General features: G+C 44.6%; 1 protein-coding gene across 3 annotated transcripts in view; it reads right to left on the reverse strand.

Moving 5' to 3' along the window:
- The window catches only part of hfp (Poly(U)-binding-splicing factor hfp), a 322,321-nt gene that overhangs the window by 249,188 nt on the left and 59,141 nt on the right, over window positions 1-13,992 (reverse strand). For 2 of the 3 annotated variants that reach the window (XM_070531376.1, XM_070531377.1), the window contains exon 4: window positions 11,008-11,056. In XM_070531376.1, the coding sequence (XP_070387477.1) occupies window positions 11,008-11,056 (49 nt within the window). The remainder of the gene's footprint in view (window positions 1-11,007; window positions 11,057-13,992) is intronic. The other variant, XM_070531378.1, reaches the window with a different exon arrangement.

Below are 13,992 nucleotides of genomic sequence, written 5' to 3' on the forward strand. Positions count from 1 at the left end.
TAGAAGCCGCAGCGAAAAAAAAAAATGCAGCGCTCAGGCAGGCGGCTCCGGCCGGCGCGCTCTCAACGGCGGTAATTTCTTTCCAGGCCGCCAGCACGATAACGGCTCCGCGGGCTTGCGACCTTTTCTGGTCGCTGCAAACAGCGGAGTTTCCGTGCACCATGGCCAGTTTTCAAAGGTCAGCTACACCACAATACAGCAGTGTTATGGGGTGAAGCATATGCTATCTATTGTGGCAAAGCATATTAAAAGTGGAAAGGAGGTGACTGTCACGGGACATAGGATGCATTCCTTAATTATACACCCTTGCTCCCACTGTCTTCTGTCATAGTACGAGCATCGAGACACCTAATAAGTCTACTGGTAAGCCTTCAGAGATATTTTGGAAGTGGCTGTGGTGATTTGAGTACTTGTTTAGCCCACCTTGCATGCGCCGTATGAGACCGTAATAGCCACGTAAGGCCATGGCAGCGACTTATCAAAACTGGACAAATTAGCTCGTAGTCAAACAGTTGCAGTCTGGATTATCCCACAGTGTGCTGTAAAGTGTCCAAAACTTCAGTCATCTTTATGCATTGTCTATAAGGCCAGTGGTGGCACCACGGAGGGGTTGGAATCATCATCATCATCACATCATGATCAGCCTATTTTATGTCCACTGCAGGACGAAGGCCTCTTCCCGCGATCTCCAATTACCCCTTTCCTGCGCCAGCCGATTCCAACTAGCACCTGCAAATTTCCTAATTTCGTTGCACCACCTAACACCTAATGTTCTGCCGTCCTTGACTGCGTTTCCCTTCTCTTGGTACCCGTTCTGTAACCCTAATGGTCCAACGATTATCTAACCGCACATTACATGACCTGCTCAGCTCCATTTTTTTCTCTTGATGTTAATTAGAGTATCATCTATACCCATTTACTCTCTAATCCAAACCACTCTCTTTCTGTCTTTTAACATTATGCCTAGCAATCTTCGTTCCATCGCTGTTTGCGCAGTCCTTGACTTGTTCTCAAGCTTCTTTGTCAGTCTCCAAGTCTCTGCCCCATATGTCAGCGCTGGTAAAATGCACTGATTGTACACCTTCATTTTCAGTGGTAATGGTAAGCTTCCAGTCAGGAGTTGACAATGTCTGCCGTATACGATCCAACTCATTTTTATTCTTCTATGAATTTCCTTGTCATGATCAGGGTTCCTTGTGATTAATTGACCTAGGTAAACATACTCCTTCACAGTCTAGAGGCTGAGTGGCACTCCTGAACTCTTGTTCCTTTGCCCGGCTATTCATCATTATCTTTGTCTTCTGCATATTAATCTACAGCCCCACTCTTACACTCTCTCTGTTAAGGTCCTCATTCATTTGCTGTAACTCGTCTGCATTGTTGCTGAATAGAACAATGTCATCGGCAAATCGAAGGTTGCAGAGGTATTCACTGTCGATCCTTACTCCTAAACCTTCCCAGTTTAATAGCCTGAATACTTCTTCCAAGCACGCAGTGATTATAGCATTGGAGAGATTGTGTCTCCTTGTCTGACTCCTTTTTTTATAGGTATCTTTTTACTTTTCTTGTCTAGAATTAAGGTGTCTGTGGAATCTCTGTAGATATTTTCCAAGGTATTTACGTAAGCGGTCTATACTCCTTGATTACGCAATGCCTCTATGACTGCTGTTATCTCTACAGAATTAAATGCTTTTTCATAATCTATGAAAGCCATATAAAGAGGCTTATTGTACTCTGCGGATTTCTGAAAAACCTGATTAATGACACAGATGTGATCCATTGTAGAGAATCCCTTCCTGAAGCCCGCCTGTTCCCTTGGTTGATTGCCCTTATCCTATTAGAGATTATTTTGGTAAATATTTTATATAATACTGGGAGTAAGCTAATAGGCCTACAACTTTTCAGTTCTTTAATGCCTCCCTTTTTGTGAATTAGTATAAAGTTTGCATTCTTCCAGCTTTCTGGGACCCTTGTAGTTGATAAGACATTTCATATAGAGAGCCGCCAGTTTTCAAGCATTATGTCTCCTCCATCTTTGATTAAATCGACTGTTATTCCATCTTCTCCTGCCGCTCTTCCCCGTTTCAGGTCTTGCAAGGCCCTTCTGACCTCATCTATAGTTATAGTAGGAGTTTCTGTATCCTGTTCATTATTGTTCCGAATGGAGTTCTCCCGAGTCCTCTGGGTACTGTGTCAGTATAGAATTCTTCCGCTTCATTTATTATACCTTCGAGATTGCTGATATTACCCTGCTTATCTTTCAGTGCACACATCTTGGTTTGTCCTATACCAAGTTTCCTTCTCACTGATTTCAGGCTGCATCCATTTCTTACGGCTTCCTCAGTCTTTCTCACGTTCTAATTTCAAATATCGCTTATTTTCACCTTGTTGATCAGTTGTGACAGTTCCGCGAATTCTATCTTATCTCTTGAGTTGGACACTTTCATTCTTTCGCGTTTCTTTATTAGGTCCTTTGTTATTTGGGAGAGCTTGCCTACTGGTGTGAAAAGCCTATCAAAATTATTGGTCAGCAACTGTACTCAAACTCTACCAGCATTCCTTCACTGAAACAAACATACCTTCGCTTGCCTCATCTCGTGCCTGTGTGTTCTTCCCATATTTTACTATTAATCACAGTCACGTCATGTCCTGCTCAGACCACAACTGGGACAATCAGCTCGCTTCAACCACAGTCTCCCACTAGCATGTATAAATGACTGAACCTCAGCGACGAACACTGCTTTTTAGAGTGCAGCTCCTAGGCACCCGTTCCTGCAACGAGCACCGGCGTTGTCCCCCAAACAAGCACAGTGGGAGATGAAAGAAGAGAGCATGAGGAGGAAAGCAGAGGAGAGTATGGCAGAAGAGTGAGGGGGAAAGCCGAGTGCCGCACAAGACTACCCCGGCAGCAGCAATTACAATAGAACCTTCGACGAGCCGTGTATAAAAGCAGACATGCTTGACCTGCAGATCAGATTTTTGATGATCGCCGATTGTAGTCACTGCTACCAATGTGCTTGAGTGTTACCTGTTTGCAATGCTGCGCTGCGTTTGTAACGTGCTGCACAAGACAGATTGTCCACGCTAGCCAACATATCGCGAAATGAAAACACTTATAGAGCTGGGCTCAAATTTCGCATTAGGGCATACTGTGGCCCAACTTGCCGTCTTGATGCATATCGTAATCATGAGTGAATTTTTTCCTCTTATGCAAAGTAGAATGCAATTCTTTTTGCCAAACGATAATGTCACTAGCCTCAATCACAAAGTTTTCCGGGAGAAACTAACTACAATCAACGTCCAATTTTTCCAACTCCGCAGGGCCTGCAAGAACATCTAAAAAAATGAAATGCCTTTTACTGCCCCTAAGGGCTCGTACTGCCACAGGCGCGTCTGAAATAGCTCAGAAGGCTTGCCAGTACGCTTATTAGGCATATCAGTGCTCGTGTGTGACAATTAGCCCCGAGAACGAACGCGAGCGGCGCTCGCAGCGCCGCTCGCGTGACGTCAGGGCACGGACTCGCGCCTGTCGTCTGCTACAGTTCGGGCGTTGTCCGGGCGTTTTCTGCGGTGTTTTCGTTTGTTCGCCCTCGTTCTCTCTGCTTGTATACTTATGGTGGTCGTCTCAAATATATTTTTACGACGTCTTCCTTTGCGAACATTTATTCAAAGAGCTAATTTCTTAAACAACAATGCAGCTCTCGAAGGCAACGCTACAGTGCCAGCCGAAGCGACGCAGACCAGCCCATTGCAGTTTTTTCATGCGCGGATAGACAATCGCAAAAGCATAGCCTATAGGAATCCAGTTATGATACCATACCTGCCGCGGTGCAACAAGTATGTCACAAAGCTGGCTATATATGACTTCTACAGCAGTTACGTTGATTTTATTCCGCTAAAATAGGTTTGCTCACGACGAGTAGTTCATGGTATAATATTGAATTTTTGCATTTCCTCACAGAAACGCTCGGCAGTAGCACGGGGACTTAACTAATACTGGAGCTAAGATTCTACACGCCTCACTTGCTTCTTTAACTGCCTGTCAACATTAGGTGGTTCTTCACGTGTTATTTTTTTTTTAAGCGGCGGAAATTTGAAGTAAAGTTAGTGAAGGCTTACAGCTATTTGCAGAGTACAAATAGGAATGTACCAATATATATTTTCTTTTCCGTGTTACACGTTCAACTCACCTCTTTAGGGCGCGTTTGTTAATGATTAATAATGTAAGTTATGTTCCTCTTTTTTTGTCTATATTACCAAGTGTATATCATTTATTTATTTCAATGCCGCAGTGTGTTTTGCACTGTTATTGTGGAAATATTTCACTGTTCTTTCATATATTGTATAACTGCAATGTTTTATGGCCACTATATAAATGTAATTTATATGGCGCTTGATGTGTTACCCCATGCAGCCATATTGTACCTAAGGGGGTGAGGTTACCTCAAGCCGCGTCTGTGCGACTTTTTTCCCTCATCCACCTCCACTTACCACTCCTCTGTACATGTGTGTGTGTAAATGGAAATTAATAAATCAAATCAAACTCACTTAGAGAAATTTACTGGTGCTTGCTGCTTGAGGAATATACATGACGAATCTGTTTGGCGAACTGACACAGGCTGCTCAGCCCAATTTTTTTAGTGAAGTATGCCTGCTGGACCGCATAGCTGAAGCCAGAAAGAAGTCGAAGCGTCAATGATTAGTAGTATGGGACATATTGAAGATATCGAAATTCCCCCGGTGGAGGGTCAGAAATCAAGTGAAAGTATATGCAAGGCTTGTGGTGCTTTCTTTATGAATGTTTGCGATTGGATTGGTGCAAACTTCATTTGCCTGCAAGGTTCTCTTTTATGTACCGACGAAGCGAATAGTTATCCGTTTGTATAATTGAATAACGCTGGATCGAGACATGGTGAGACAGAAGGTGCTTGAATTTTCCTTTTGTATACAGGAAATCTAAGCTGCGGTGTAGTAGCTCGAGAATACTTTAGCCATTCCAGTTGGCGCTGTAAAAAACATGCTTTATGGTTTTAATTCCAAGTTGTAGTGAACTGATGGGTTTCGCGAACATAGCGTGCCTCGCCATACGGACAGTCGATTGCTACCGTTACGTGATCAGGGGTGTGCCATATTGTCAATAAAGGCTACTGAGGGCCACTATGAAATATTTCATCACTTTCAATTGAGTGGCTCTTGATCTTAACAACGAAACTTTTCTCTCAGGTGATTGCTACTATGGTGTTTGTGAATTAACTATGTAAATACTCTACATGACGCGCCGTCGTGTTAGCAGCCATGAGCAATTCGTTTTTTGGAGGCCTGTTTCAGAGGGGGATGAAAGTAGCAGCAAACTTTTTCATAAGAAATGCGCGCCTAACTATTTTTTTACGCATTAATGAATGGCCATATTTGAATAGAACAACACACCAGAGTAATAGGAATCATGATGAGAGCTTCGCTGGGCAGTGTCTTTCTAAAATAAGATAACATGTTGACGCCAATTACGAAATTTTTCTTCCACGTAAAATGCAATGCCTCTCATAGCTAAATACTAAAGGAATGTTAAATGTTTAGCGAAACATCATACACAACTTCGCGCGTTGAATTTGCAGATATTCTTTTTTTAGTGAAAATTTACCGATAGACATGGCGCATATATGCATTGCAAAACCTAGTAGACCCCTTTAACGCTACTTAGCTTGCGATATCCAAGCCGCAAAGTTTCTCGACTCACACGCTTTTGAAGAAGAAACTGTGGTTAAGGTATGGCAGCTGAAAGAAGCCAACGTATTCTTCAATACGTACGGCTCGAGCCACCCATACTCCAAGCATACACGAAGGGAACGAGCGCGCGCGGCAGCCGAGCGAGCCGGAGCGAGCGGCGTCCTGGCCGTGACGTCACTCGCGAGAGGGCGCCACTCCTAATTCTCGGGGCTAATAGGTAGCGGGCGCACGCGGGTATAATTAAGGAATAAATACTGCGTCCCATGTCAGTGGCCCCTTTCCTATCTTGGTAAACTTCAGTGCAATACATTGTGTGTGCTTCACTGTGTAATACTGCTGTTTTGTGGCGAAGCTAACTTTTAGGAATCTGCATTATTCAATGCCCTTGCCACGCTTACTGCACTTCAAAGCCATCGGTGAGGATGACGAAGGCAGAGCCGGCCCCACTGTTGACAGCGGCAAATTATTTCAATGAAAAACACGGTGCTTCTCCCACTTATTTACCTCCTTTGTCGATACAGGCATTGAGAGTAGAGTTGGTGCCCCTTGAAACTACTTGTTGAAGTCACAATTTAACACATAAATGAACAAACATTTGATGCAAGGAACTCGCACAACAAACAGTGAATGCAGGCCAATGCAGCCTTCAACATTTAGCTGCTTGGCCTGACTTGTCCTGAAGTTTGGACGGTCAATGACTACTGGATCAATTAGGCTTCTCTAGTGTTGGTTTCGAGAAGGTGCCGGCGACATCACCGACAACCATGCCAGCGATGTATTAACAGGGTGTCTACCAAGTTGACATTTCCAAATTCCCTGAGTTTTCCAGGTTTTCCCTGAGTGCCTTGGCTAAATTCCCTGAGTGACGCACAACTATGTTTTATGTCAAGACGGGCTAAAACCATATTACCGGATGCTGTACTTTCTAGTAAGCACATGGAAATAAAAAGAAACTGACTTAATCTAATTTGAATAAGAAGGAGTAGTGTTTATGTTATTCAAAAAGAGAATAGAAGGGAGTGGTTAGTAAAATGCACAGCAAATAAAATGTCTTAAAAAAATTGCAAATCGAGTCGGACATTCTGAAATACGAATAAAAAGGAGATGCATACAGAAGCAAACATTTTCTAATATGAGCTATTTCTATCAACTGATAGGCAAGCTCAGTGGTATGAGGCCCGAACTTTGTCACAATTGAGATTTTCTCTCAACAGCTCGTAAGTCAACCTCAACTGTCCTGACATACTCTCAGCCCGTGCACGACGCCTCAGTGTTGTGTTTCACTGCTTTAAAGAGTTTATTTTGGTTTGGATGAGGGACACCTGCATCTCGGCATCAGCCAACACTTTGTTTTTGAGGTCAAGCTCCTTCAAAATGGCGGCAACACGCTTTCTTTCCCGTTCATTCCTCAATGCATAGGTCCTTTCTGTTCTTGTCCTCCTTCCGCCGCTTGTTCGCCCCAGGGACCATTTGAAGCAACTTCTTGGTCAGTTGCACTGTACACGTCCGATTTTCCGATCTACCTAGGGACCGCGAGAACGTCCGAAAAATCGGCCAGTTGAATAAATATAAATGCATGTCATTTACTGCCCTTAAAGGCTCAAACCGCCACAGGCACATTCGAGAACGCTCTGAACGCCTGTCGGTACGCGTATGAGGCATATCGGTGCTCGCATTGTGACAGGAAATACCGGGTGCACGCGTGTATAATTAAGGAATACATACTCTCTCCCGTGGCAATAGCCCCTCCCCACGCTTGTTATGCTTCACTGCAATACATGTGCGTATGCTTTACCAAGTAACATTTCTGTACGGAGGCGAAGCTGACTTTCGGGAACCGGCATTATGCAACGCACCGTGGTTTCCAAGCTCCTAAGCCAATCGCTAGGACCAAAAAGGCGATCTCCGTGCCATTGCTTACAGCAACGAATTATTTCAATAAAACACACGGCACCCAACGGCAAGAAGCTTCACAATGAACGTCAAAACAGCTAGGCCTAGCGTTGCCGCAGTGGTGGTGACGGCTGCCAGCGGATCTGCGTGCGAAAGTGCCGGTTCGAGGCAGCAATATAATCAAAATGGCAGCGGTGGTGGCTTTGATTAATGCCGTTTCGGACCTGCGGTCAAGGCAAAACATCCGGAAAATGGGACGGCAAAGAGTTCTTGCGTCCGAAATTTCAGACGTTCTGATACATTGACTCTATGGGGCACGTGGCGGTGCCGCGAAGCCGTCCAAATTATCGGGAAACCGGAAAGTCGGTCGTCGACTGTACACTGCAACTCCTTGAGAAGTCGACAGGCCGTCAAAGACGATCACTGCGATTCCTGTATGTTATTCGGGCCAGCATTACCGCAACTTGCGACCCTTTCAATAAAATCACAGCTAATTTTCCCTGATAGAGGCACAAATTCCCTGAGTTTTCCCTGACTTTTTCCAGACTACTCAAAATCCCTGAGAATTCCCGGTTTTCCCGGTTTTCCCGGTTGGTAGACACCCTGATTAAAACCAAAATAGTGCAATTAGTGTTTGACTTTGTGGCCAAATTGGCAAGCAGTCATGCAGGCGGAGTCCAGGTATTGAATGGCATGATGTAAGTCGTCCAAAAATTTGGGAAACTTCTGCCAAGGCAACTCCCGCCAAGACTGTGGTACATCAAAAGCATGCGTTGGTGGTGGTCAGAAGTGCACAGCTCGGGTGTCTAGCCTGGTGGACGTTTTTCTTTTAATATTGTGTTAGTGAAGGTGCACTTAGTATTTTTTTTGTAATTATACACGAAAGTTGCAACACATTATGTGGGAACATTGCATGATCAACAATGTATGAAAGGGGACTCCAATACCTAGGCGTCTATGAGCCCTTTGGTAGGATCAGGCTTCAGTGACGTTGTAACCAGGAAAACATGACTTAGGTATATATCAGTGGGGTTCTACTGTATTTTAAGAGTGCAGTTCTTAAGCACCGGTTCCTGCGTTGAGCATTAGTGCGCCTTGTCGGTGTCGGCGTAACCAAGCGAACGAGCAGAGCAAAGAATAGAAGACGGAACGCAAAGCGCAGCGAGGAATGAAAAGAGAGCACAAGGGAGAAAGTGGAGGAGGAGGGTATGGCAAAAGAGCAAGAAGAAAAGTGTAGTGCCGCTCTGCGATGGTGGCGACAATGGCTATGAGATGGTGCCAGAGTAGCGCATTGTCTGTTCACCAACGGCGTGCGGCGAGTGCATCCAACAATAGTATATATGAAAACAAAGCACTGCATTAGCGGAGGTCTGTTTGTGGTGGCTGCTTTGAATCATGCCCACGTGTCACCTACATGCCGTCTCTCGCAATCTCCCGATAAGCGAAGCAGTCGAGCCACACTTCACTCCATTTGCAATGCGATTGTCTGCACCAGCCAATATATTGCGAAATGAAAACACGTATAGAGCTGCGCTCAAATTTGGCATCATGATCGTCAGTGAATTTTATTGTCCTGTAAAATTGAGAGGAAAAAATAACAGAAAAAGAAAAAAAGAAAAATTTCTCCCATATTTGCCAACAAAATACATGACAAGTTCAGCTCAAGATTTGTTCTATGGCGTACATTGAAATATGCTGTCGGATTGTCTGTAATGCACAAGTGGCTGGCTTTTGCTGTTTTCAAGACCAAACACCTCAGAAGCGAACTGTAACTAATGCTTGGGACCCATCGCTGTGCTTTAACCTGCCTCTCAAATTTAAGCAGACGGTGCACATTAGGCGGCCTGCACCGCAACTGACCCTCAGCATTTGTTTCACATGTCACGTTGTGCCTGCACTGCTGAACTCGACCTGCGCAATCATGCCCCACTGTGAACTGGTCCATAATGGTGTAGGCAGAACGAATGGACTTTAAGTTTATTTTGCAACGCAGCAACACGGCAGCCAACGAAGACGGGTAATTTTTATTAGTGCAGCAATCATGGCAGCCCCTTAGCTTCATGCTATTTGGAGCATCCCCTTCCTCGGCCTATTCTGCATGCTGTTGCACTGTGCGCACAACAGCAAAACCCACCACATTTGCTACACTAATAAAAACTATGCTGTAATAATATGTGTAATAACAGCATGTTTTTATTGGCTACTTGTGGACACCTATGCGGCATTGGCCGAACCAAAAGAAGTCATCGCTTTGCCCAAAAGGCGGAGCATCGATTGTAATAGCAAATTAGTGGACAGCTAATATGAAGTAAGGATGGTAGTTTTATTGGCGGTATAAACTTGTAAACATAGGCAAACATAGCACAGTGTCCCGCGCACACAAGCAAATATGAACACATCTCACTCAATGACCACAGAAACTCACTGTCAAAATGCTGGAGTGAGGAGGCGTGGCAGTAGCAGTGAGCGAAATGACCTTCTTGCTGCGTCTCACATAAGCGTGAACCAAGCCGTGAAAACACAGCGTGCAGCGGACTGTGTCCCTGTCACAAATGGCTTTCAAGGTACAGCAGCCAGCGCAGGCACGTGTGGCCGCCCTGAGTAGCCTAGCACAACGATGGAAGATGGTGCACTTCCTTCCCGCCTTCAAGTGCGTGCGCAAGATTGAGCTACAACCGCCAGCGCATCCTTTCACTCACACATACAAATGCACCTGGAGTGTCCATATAATTGTTATCACAATAAAAAAACTAATTGCTCGGTTTATTGTAGGTTGTACCCTACGTGCCAGTTCGCCCCTGCCGCCATCAATATTCACAACATACAAGATGCTTCACTGCATGGCAAGCATGCGTGTTAACTGTACCGCAAATATTGAGGACACACTGTCTTGTCACTGCTGCCTCTAATTTACAAATAAATTCCTTTGAAGTGCAAATGAGGATACAAATATTATTGTGTAAGAAAGCCTATTTCTGCAAAGAGCCTAAAAGTTTTACAGGGTAACCAACCTACAGCACATGAATTTGCAACTTGGGAAAGTTATTTCATGATTTTGCCCAACTTCACTCATTAAAAAGGTCCCCCGATTCCTTGACTTTTCCAGGTCATTAGATGCCCTGCGAGTTGTTTATTTAAAGTGCATTGAAGGATATTTTGGCTTGGAAATTTTAATCTACGAGCTAAGAAACAATGAATGACATGACTGGATGCAAGACCCATTACCATGATTCCAGACCATTTCACTGCAGCACAGCATGTGGAATATCCCCGGTAGAACAAACCTTGAACCACTGTACAACACAGGTTGTGTTCCACCAGAATCAAACCAGCCACCAGGGACCACAGGGTCCTCATACAAAACCAATACACAACAGAATAAGGAAACTTACCGACACATGAGGACCAGCGCCTGATGGCGTTGTAGCGTCTTCTGTTGCTGCAATCAAAGAAACAGGATCAACAAGAATGGCACCTAGACTTTTAGCAAATGATCCACAAACCAGCTACACTCTTTGCCATCTCCTTATATCATTACAGAATGCAGCTTCAGTTACTCAGTAACAAGTAACAATCTAAAATGGTAGTCATGCACTGTTTCAACCCCTTAACTGCAATGAGAAATTTTGAAGAATTGACGAGAAATGCAGATTTTCTTTAATTCAAATTTTTTCTGCCATTTCTTATATAAAGATATGATACCACGAATGCTTATGGCACTTTTACTTCTCTTGGGAGGAAAAATTGTATAGAATGTGTACTATTTATGTGTCAAAATTACAGGATAGTGTTGCAACCTTTATTGTGCATATAAAAAAACTGGAGTTGCAGAAAGGTGCCTTGACCGCGTGCGGCATGCAGGTAACCCAGTGAATGTAGACCTGGGAGGTGTTGGAAACAGATTGTTTTGTTCCAACAACCCAGTTCAGGGTGCTGGTCTTCAATGTCAAAATTTTCCATTAGTTTGATCACCCAGCAACCAATCATCATCACTGGAACTATCGTCACCGCCAAATAAAACTTTCAGTGTGCTTTGTGGCTATGCATGCAGCCCATGGCGCATGGGTGACATTGACATCACTTTTAAAATCGCTTGCTTATGGATAGAACTTCCGATAGGCTGTTTTTGGCTGCTTAGAGAATAAGTACCACCTAAATGTTTTCAAAAAGACCCTTCTGAGCATACTTTTGCAATAGCAAACCATTTTTTTTTTAAATTTTAATTGGAAACACTGCATTTCCAGTGATTCTGATGCACCTGACCGCTAGTTTTTGAATGTTAGCAGAAGGACCGACACGGAATGCAACCTTGGTTTGTCAGATTCAGCACAGTTTCACTTTCTTCTCTGAATTTCCTTGCTGCCGCATGCCGACCTAAAGGCATCCCACGTGTTCGAAAAGACCACAGTGCTTATCTGCACAGTGTGAATGTCCTTCAGGTGGGTTCACTTGCCAGCAGCAAGAGAGAGTGAATTTTTGCACTCAATGATGGCCAGGAGGTGACATTGGCATTGCGCTTGGGCTAGCAACTAGGTCTAACATTTTTATATACATCTCAAGAAATCGTATGCAAAGAAAGTTAACAGCTTAAATATTGAAGAGATCCGTTGTGTTAAAAATGCATATATTCCAAAATTTTTTGGCATCTCTTTGTGCGAAGCAATATTGAAGGTTTTATGTACAGCTTAGCCCATTTATAATATAACCGTTTAAGTGCAGAACTGGCTACAACACGGCTTTTTTTTTACTCTGGTTTACCCTCCCATAGAACTTCATATGTACACATAGCGCTTACAGAGCAGCCGTGCGAGACAAACTAGAAATTATAATGGGGCTTCCGCAGGGAAATCCTGCCAACAAGCGCAGTAGGGAGCACGCTTCTCAATGAGATGCACCCACCGATGGGAGAGGAGAGCAACAAGGGCGATGCACAGGAGCATATTATGCAAAGTGAACCAACAAAGAAAAAAAATAAAGATAAAGAAAGAAAAAGCAACGGAAGCACAATGTGGGCGCGCGGTGGTTGCCTAGGTGACAGTGAGACCTCTTGCTTGGCTGCTTATTAGCGGTGCGCTTTGTGCTGAACGCGGCTTCAGTTTCTGCACACCCGTCGCGATGTGCGTCGTAAAGTGCAAATATCCCGCGTGCGACACTGTCAGTTCAAGCAGTGTTCAGCAAGTTTAGTTTGTAGCTGTTAGGCTTTATATGCACTTGTCAGCTTCCACCGTTTGTAACAGTGCGCACAAACAAGCTTGGTAGGCATTCATGTACTCGCAGAACACTTTCTGTGGCTATGAAGGGAAAGCTACGGACACGTGGCTGCTGCACAAGTGTTACCATGCCAAGTAGTCCGGCAGCGTTTGACAGCGCTTTGGTTGGTCGGAACAGGCTCTGAATCGATGCAGCTTCCACATGCGATGGTTTCGCGCTTCCCCAGATGCGGAAAGGAAAAGCCACAAAATAAGTTATGTTTTCTCGTACCCAGCCTAAACTAACGTGGATTAAAGCACAGGACTCTGTCCAGAGGCGCTCTCACTTGCGCACGCTTTGCCTCCGTGGCATTCTGTATAGAAGCTCTCTTCTTAGCCCCAGAAAGTTGGCCGCAAGTATAGTGGTTGCCACAGTTCATCGCACGAGGAATCAAACTGCGCTTCGTACGCGTTGCTGTCAGTCCAGCCCGTGCGCGTGATCGCATGTGTAGTCACTTTGTAATCATTGCCTACGGGTATGAACATATCAAGGGCGAGCTCCCCACGACGGCATGCCGCCCGTCACCCCCACCGGCTAAGCCTAACCAGAGCGGCTCGTTGGCAACCAAAGTTGTGGTTTAGTGCCGAGTCAACAAAATGCGTTGCAATGGCTGTATGGCACATGAAATGCAGAGAAACCACCTTGATAACGAAAGTGGGGGCACGTGAAACACTCTAATGCCGACAACTTGGTCAGCGGTCGCCATGTTTTCAACACTGTGTATATGCCGATCAATCCGAGAAATCGGATGAGACACTGTACTGAGCCTGAAATTTCGTGGCCGTCTTTTTTATTTATTCTCTCTTTCGTTTCTTAATTATTATTACCTTGTCTTATTTATGCATAGTGCTGGGGGTGCTTTGGACATTAACCTTTCAATATTTGTAAATTTACACGGATGCAAAACTCCCGACAGCATGCCTCGATTCTCGGATACGTGCAACCTATTGGTCTACATGTTTAGTTAAACTCCATGGAAGCAATCTTGCGCGCGACAGCGACACAATGGAAATGGCCGTTGCGTTCGCTCATCGCCTACAAGTCGCACCCATGCAAGCGACGACTTTGAGCAATGCCTCCCCAGTGTTGCATGTCACAGGCTTTATTAGAGTGTTTTCGTTGAGT

This window comes from Dermacentor albipictus, chromosome 1 (assembly GCF_038994185.2).
Source record: "Dermacentor albipictus isolate Rhodes 1998 colony chromosome 1, USDA_Dalb.pri_finalv2, whole genome shotgun sequence".
NCBI classification, from domain to species: Eukaryota; Metazoa; Arthropoda; class Arachnida; order Ixodida; family Ixodidae; genus Dermacentor; species Dermacentor albipictus.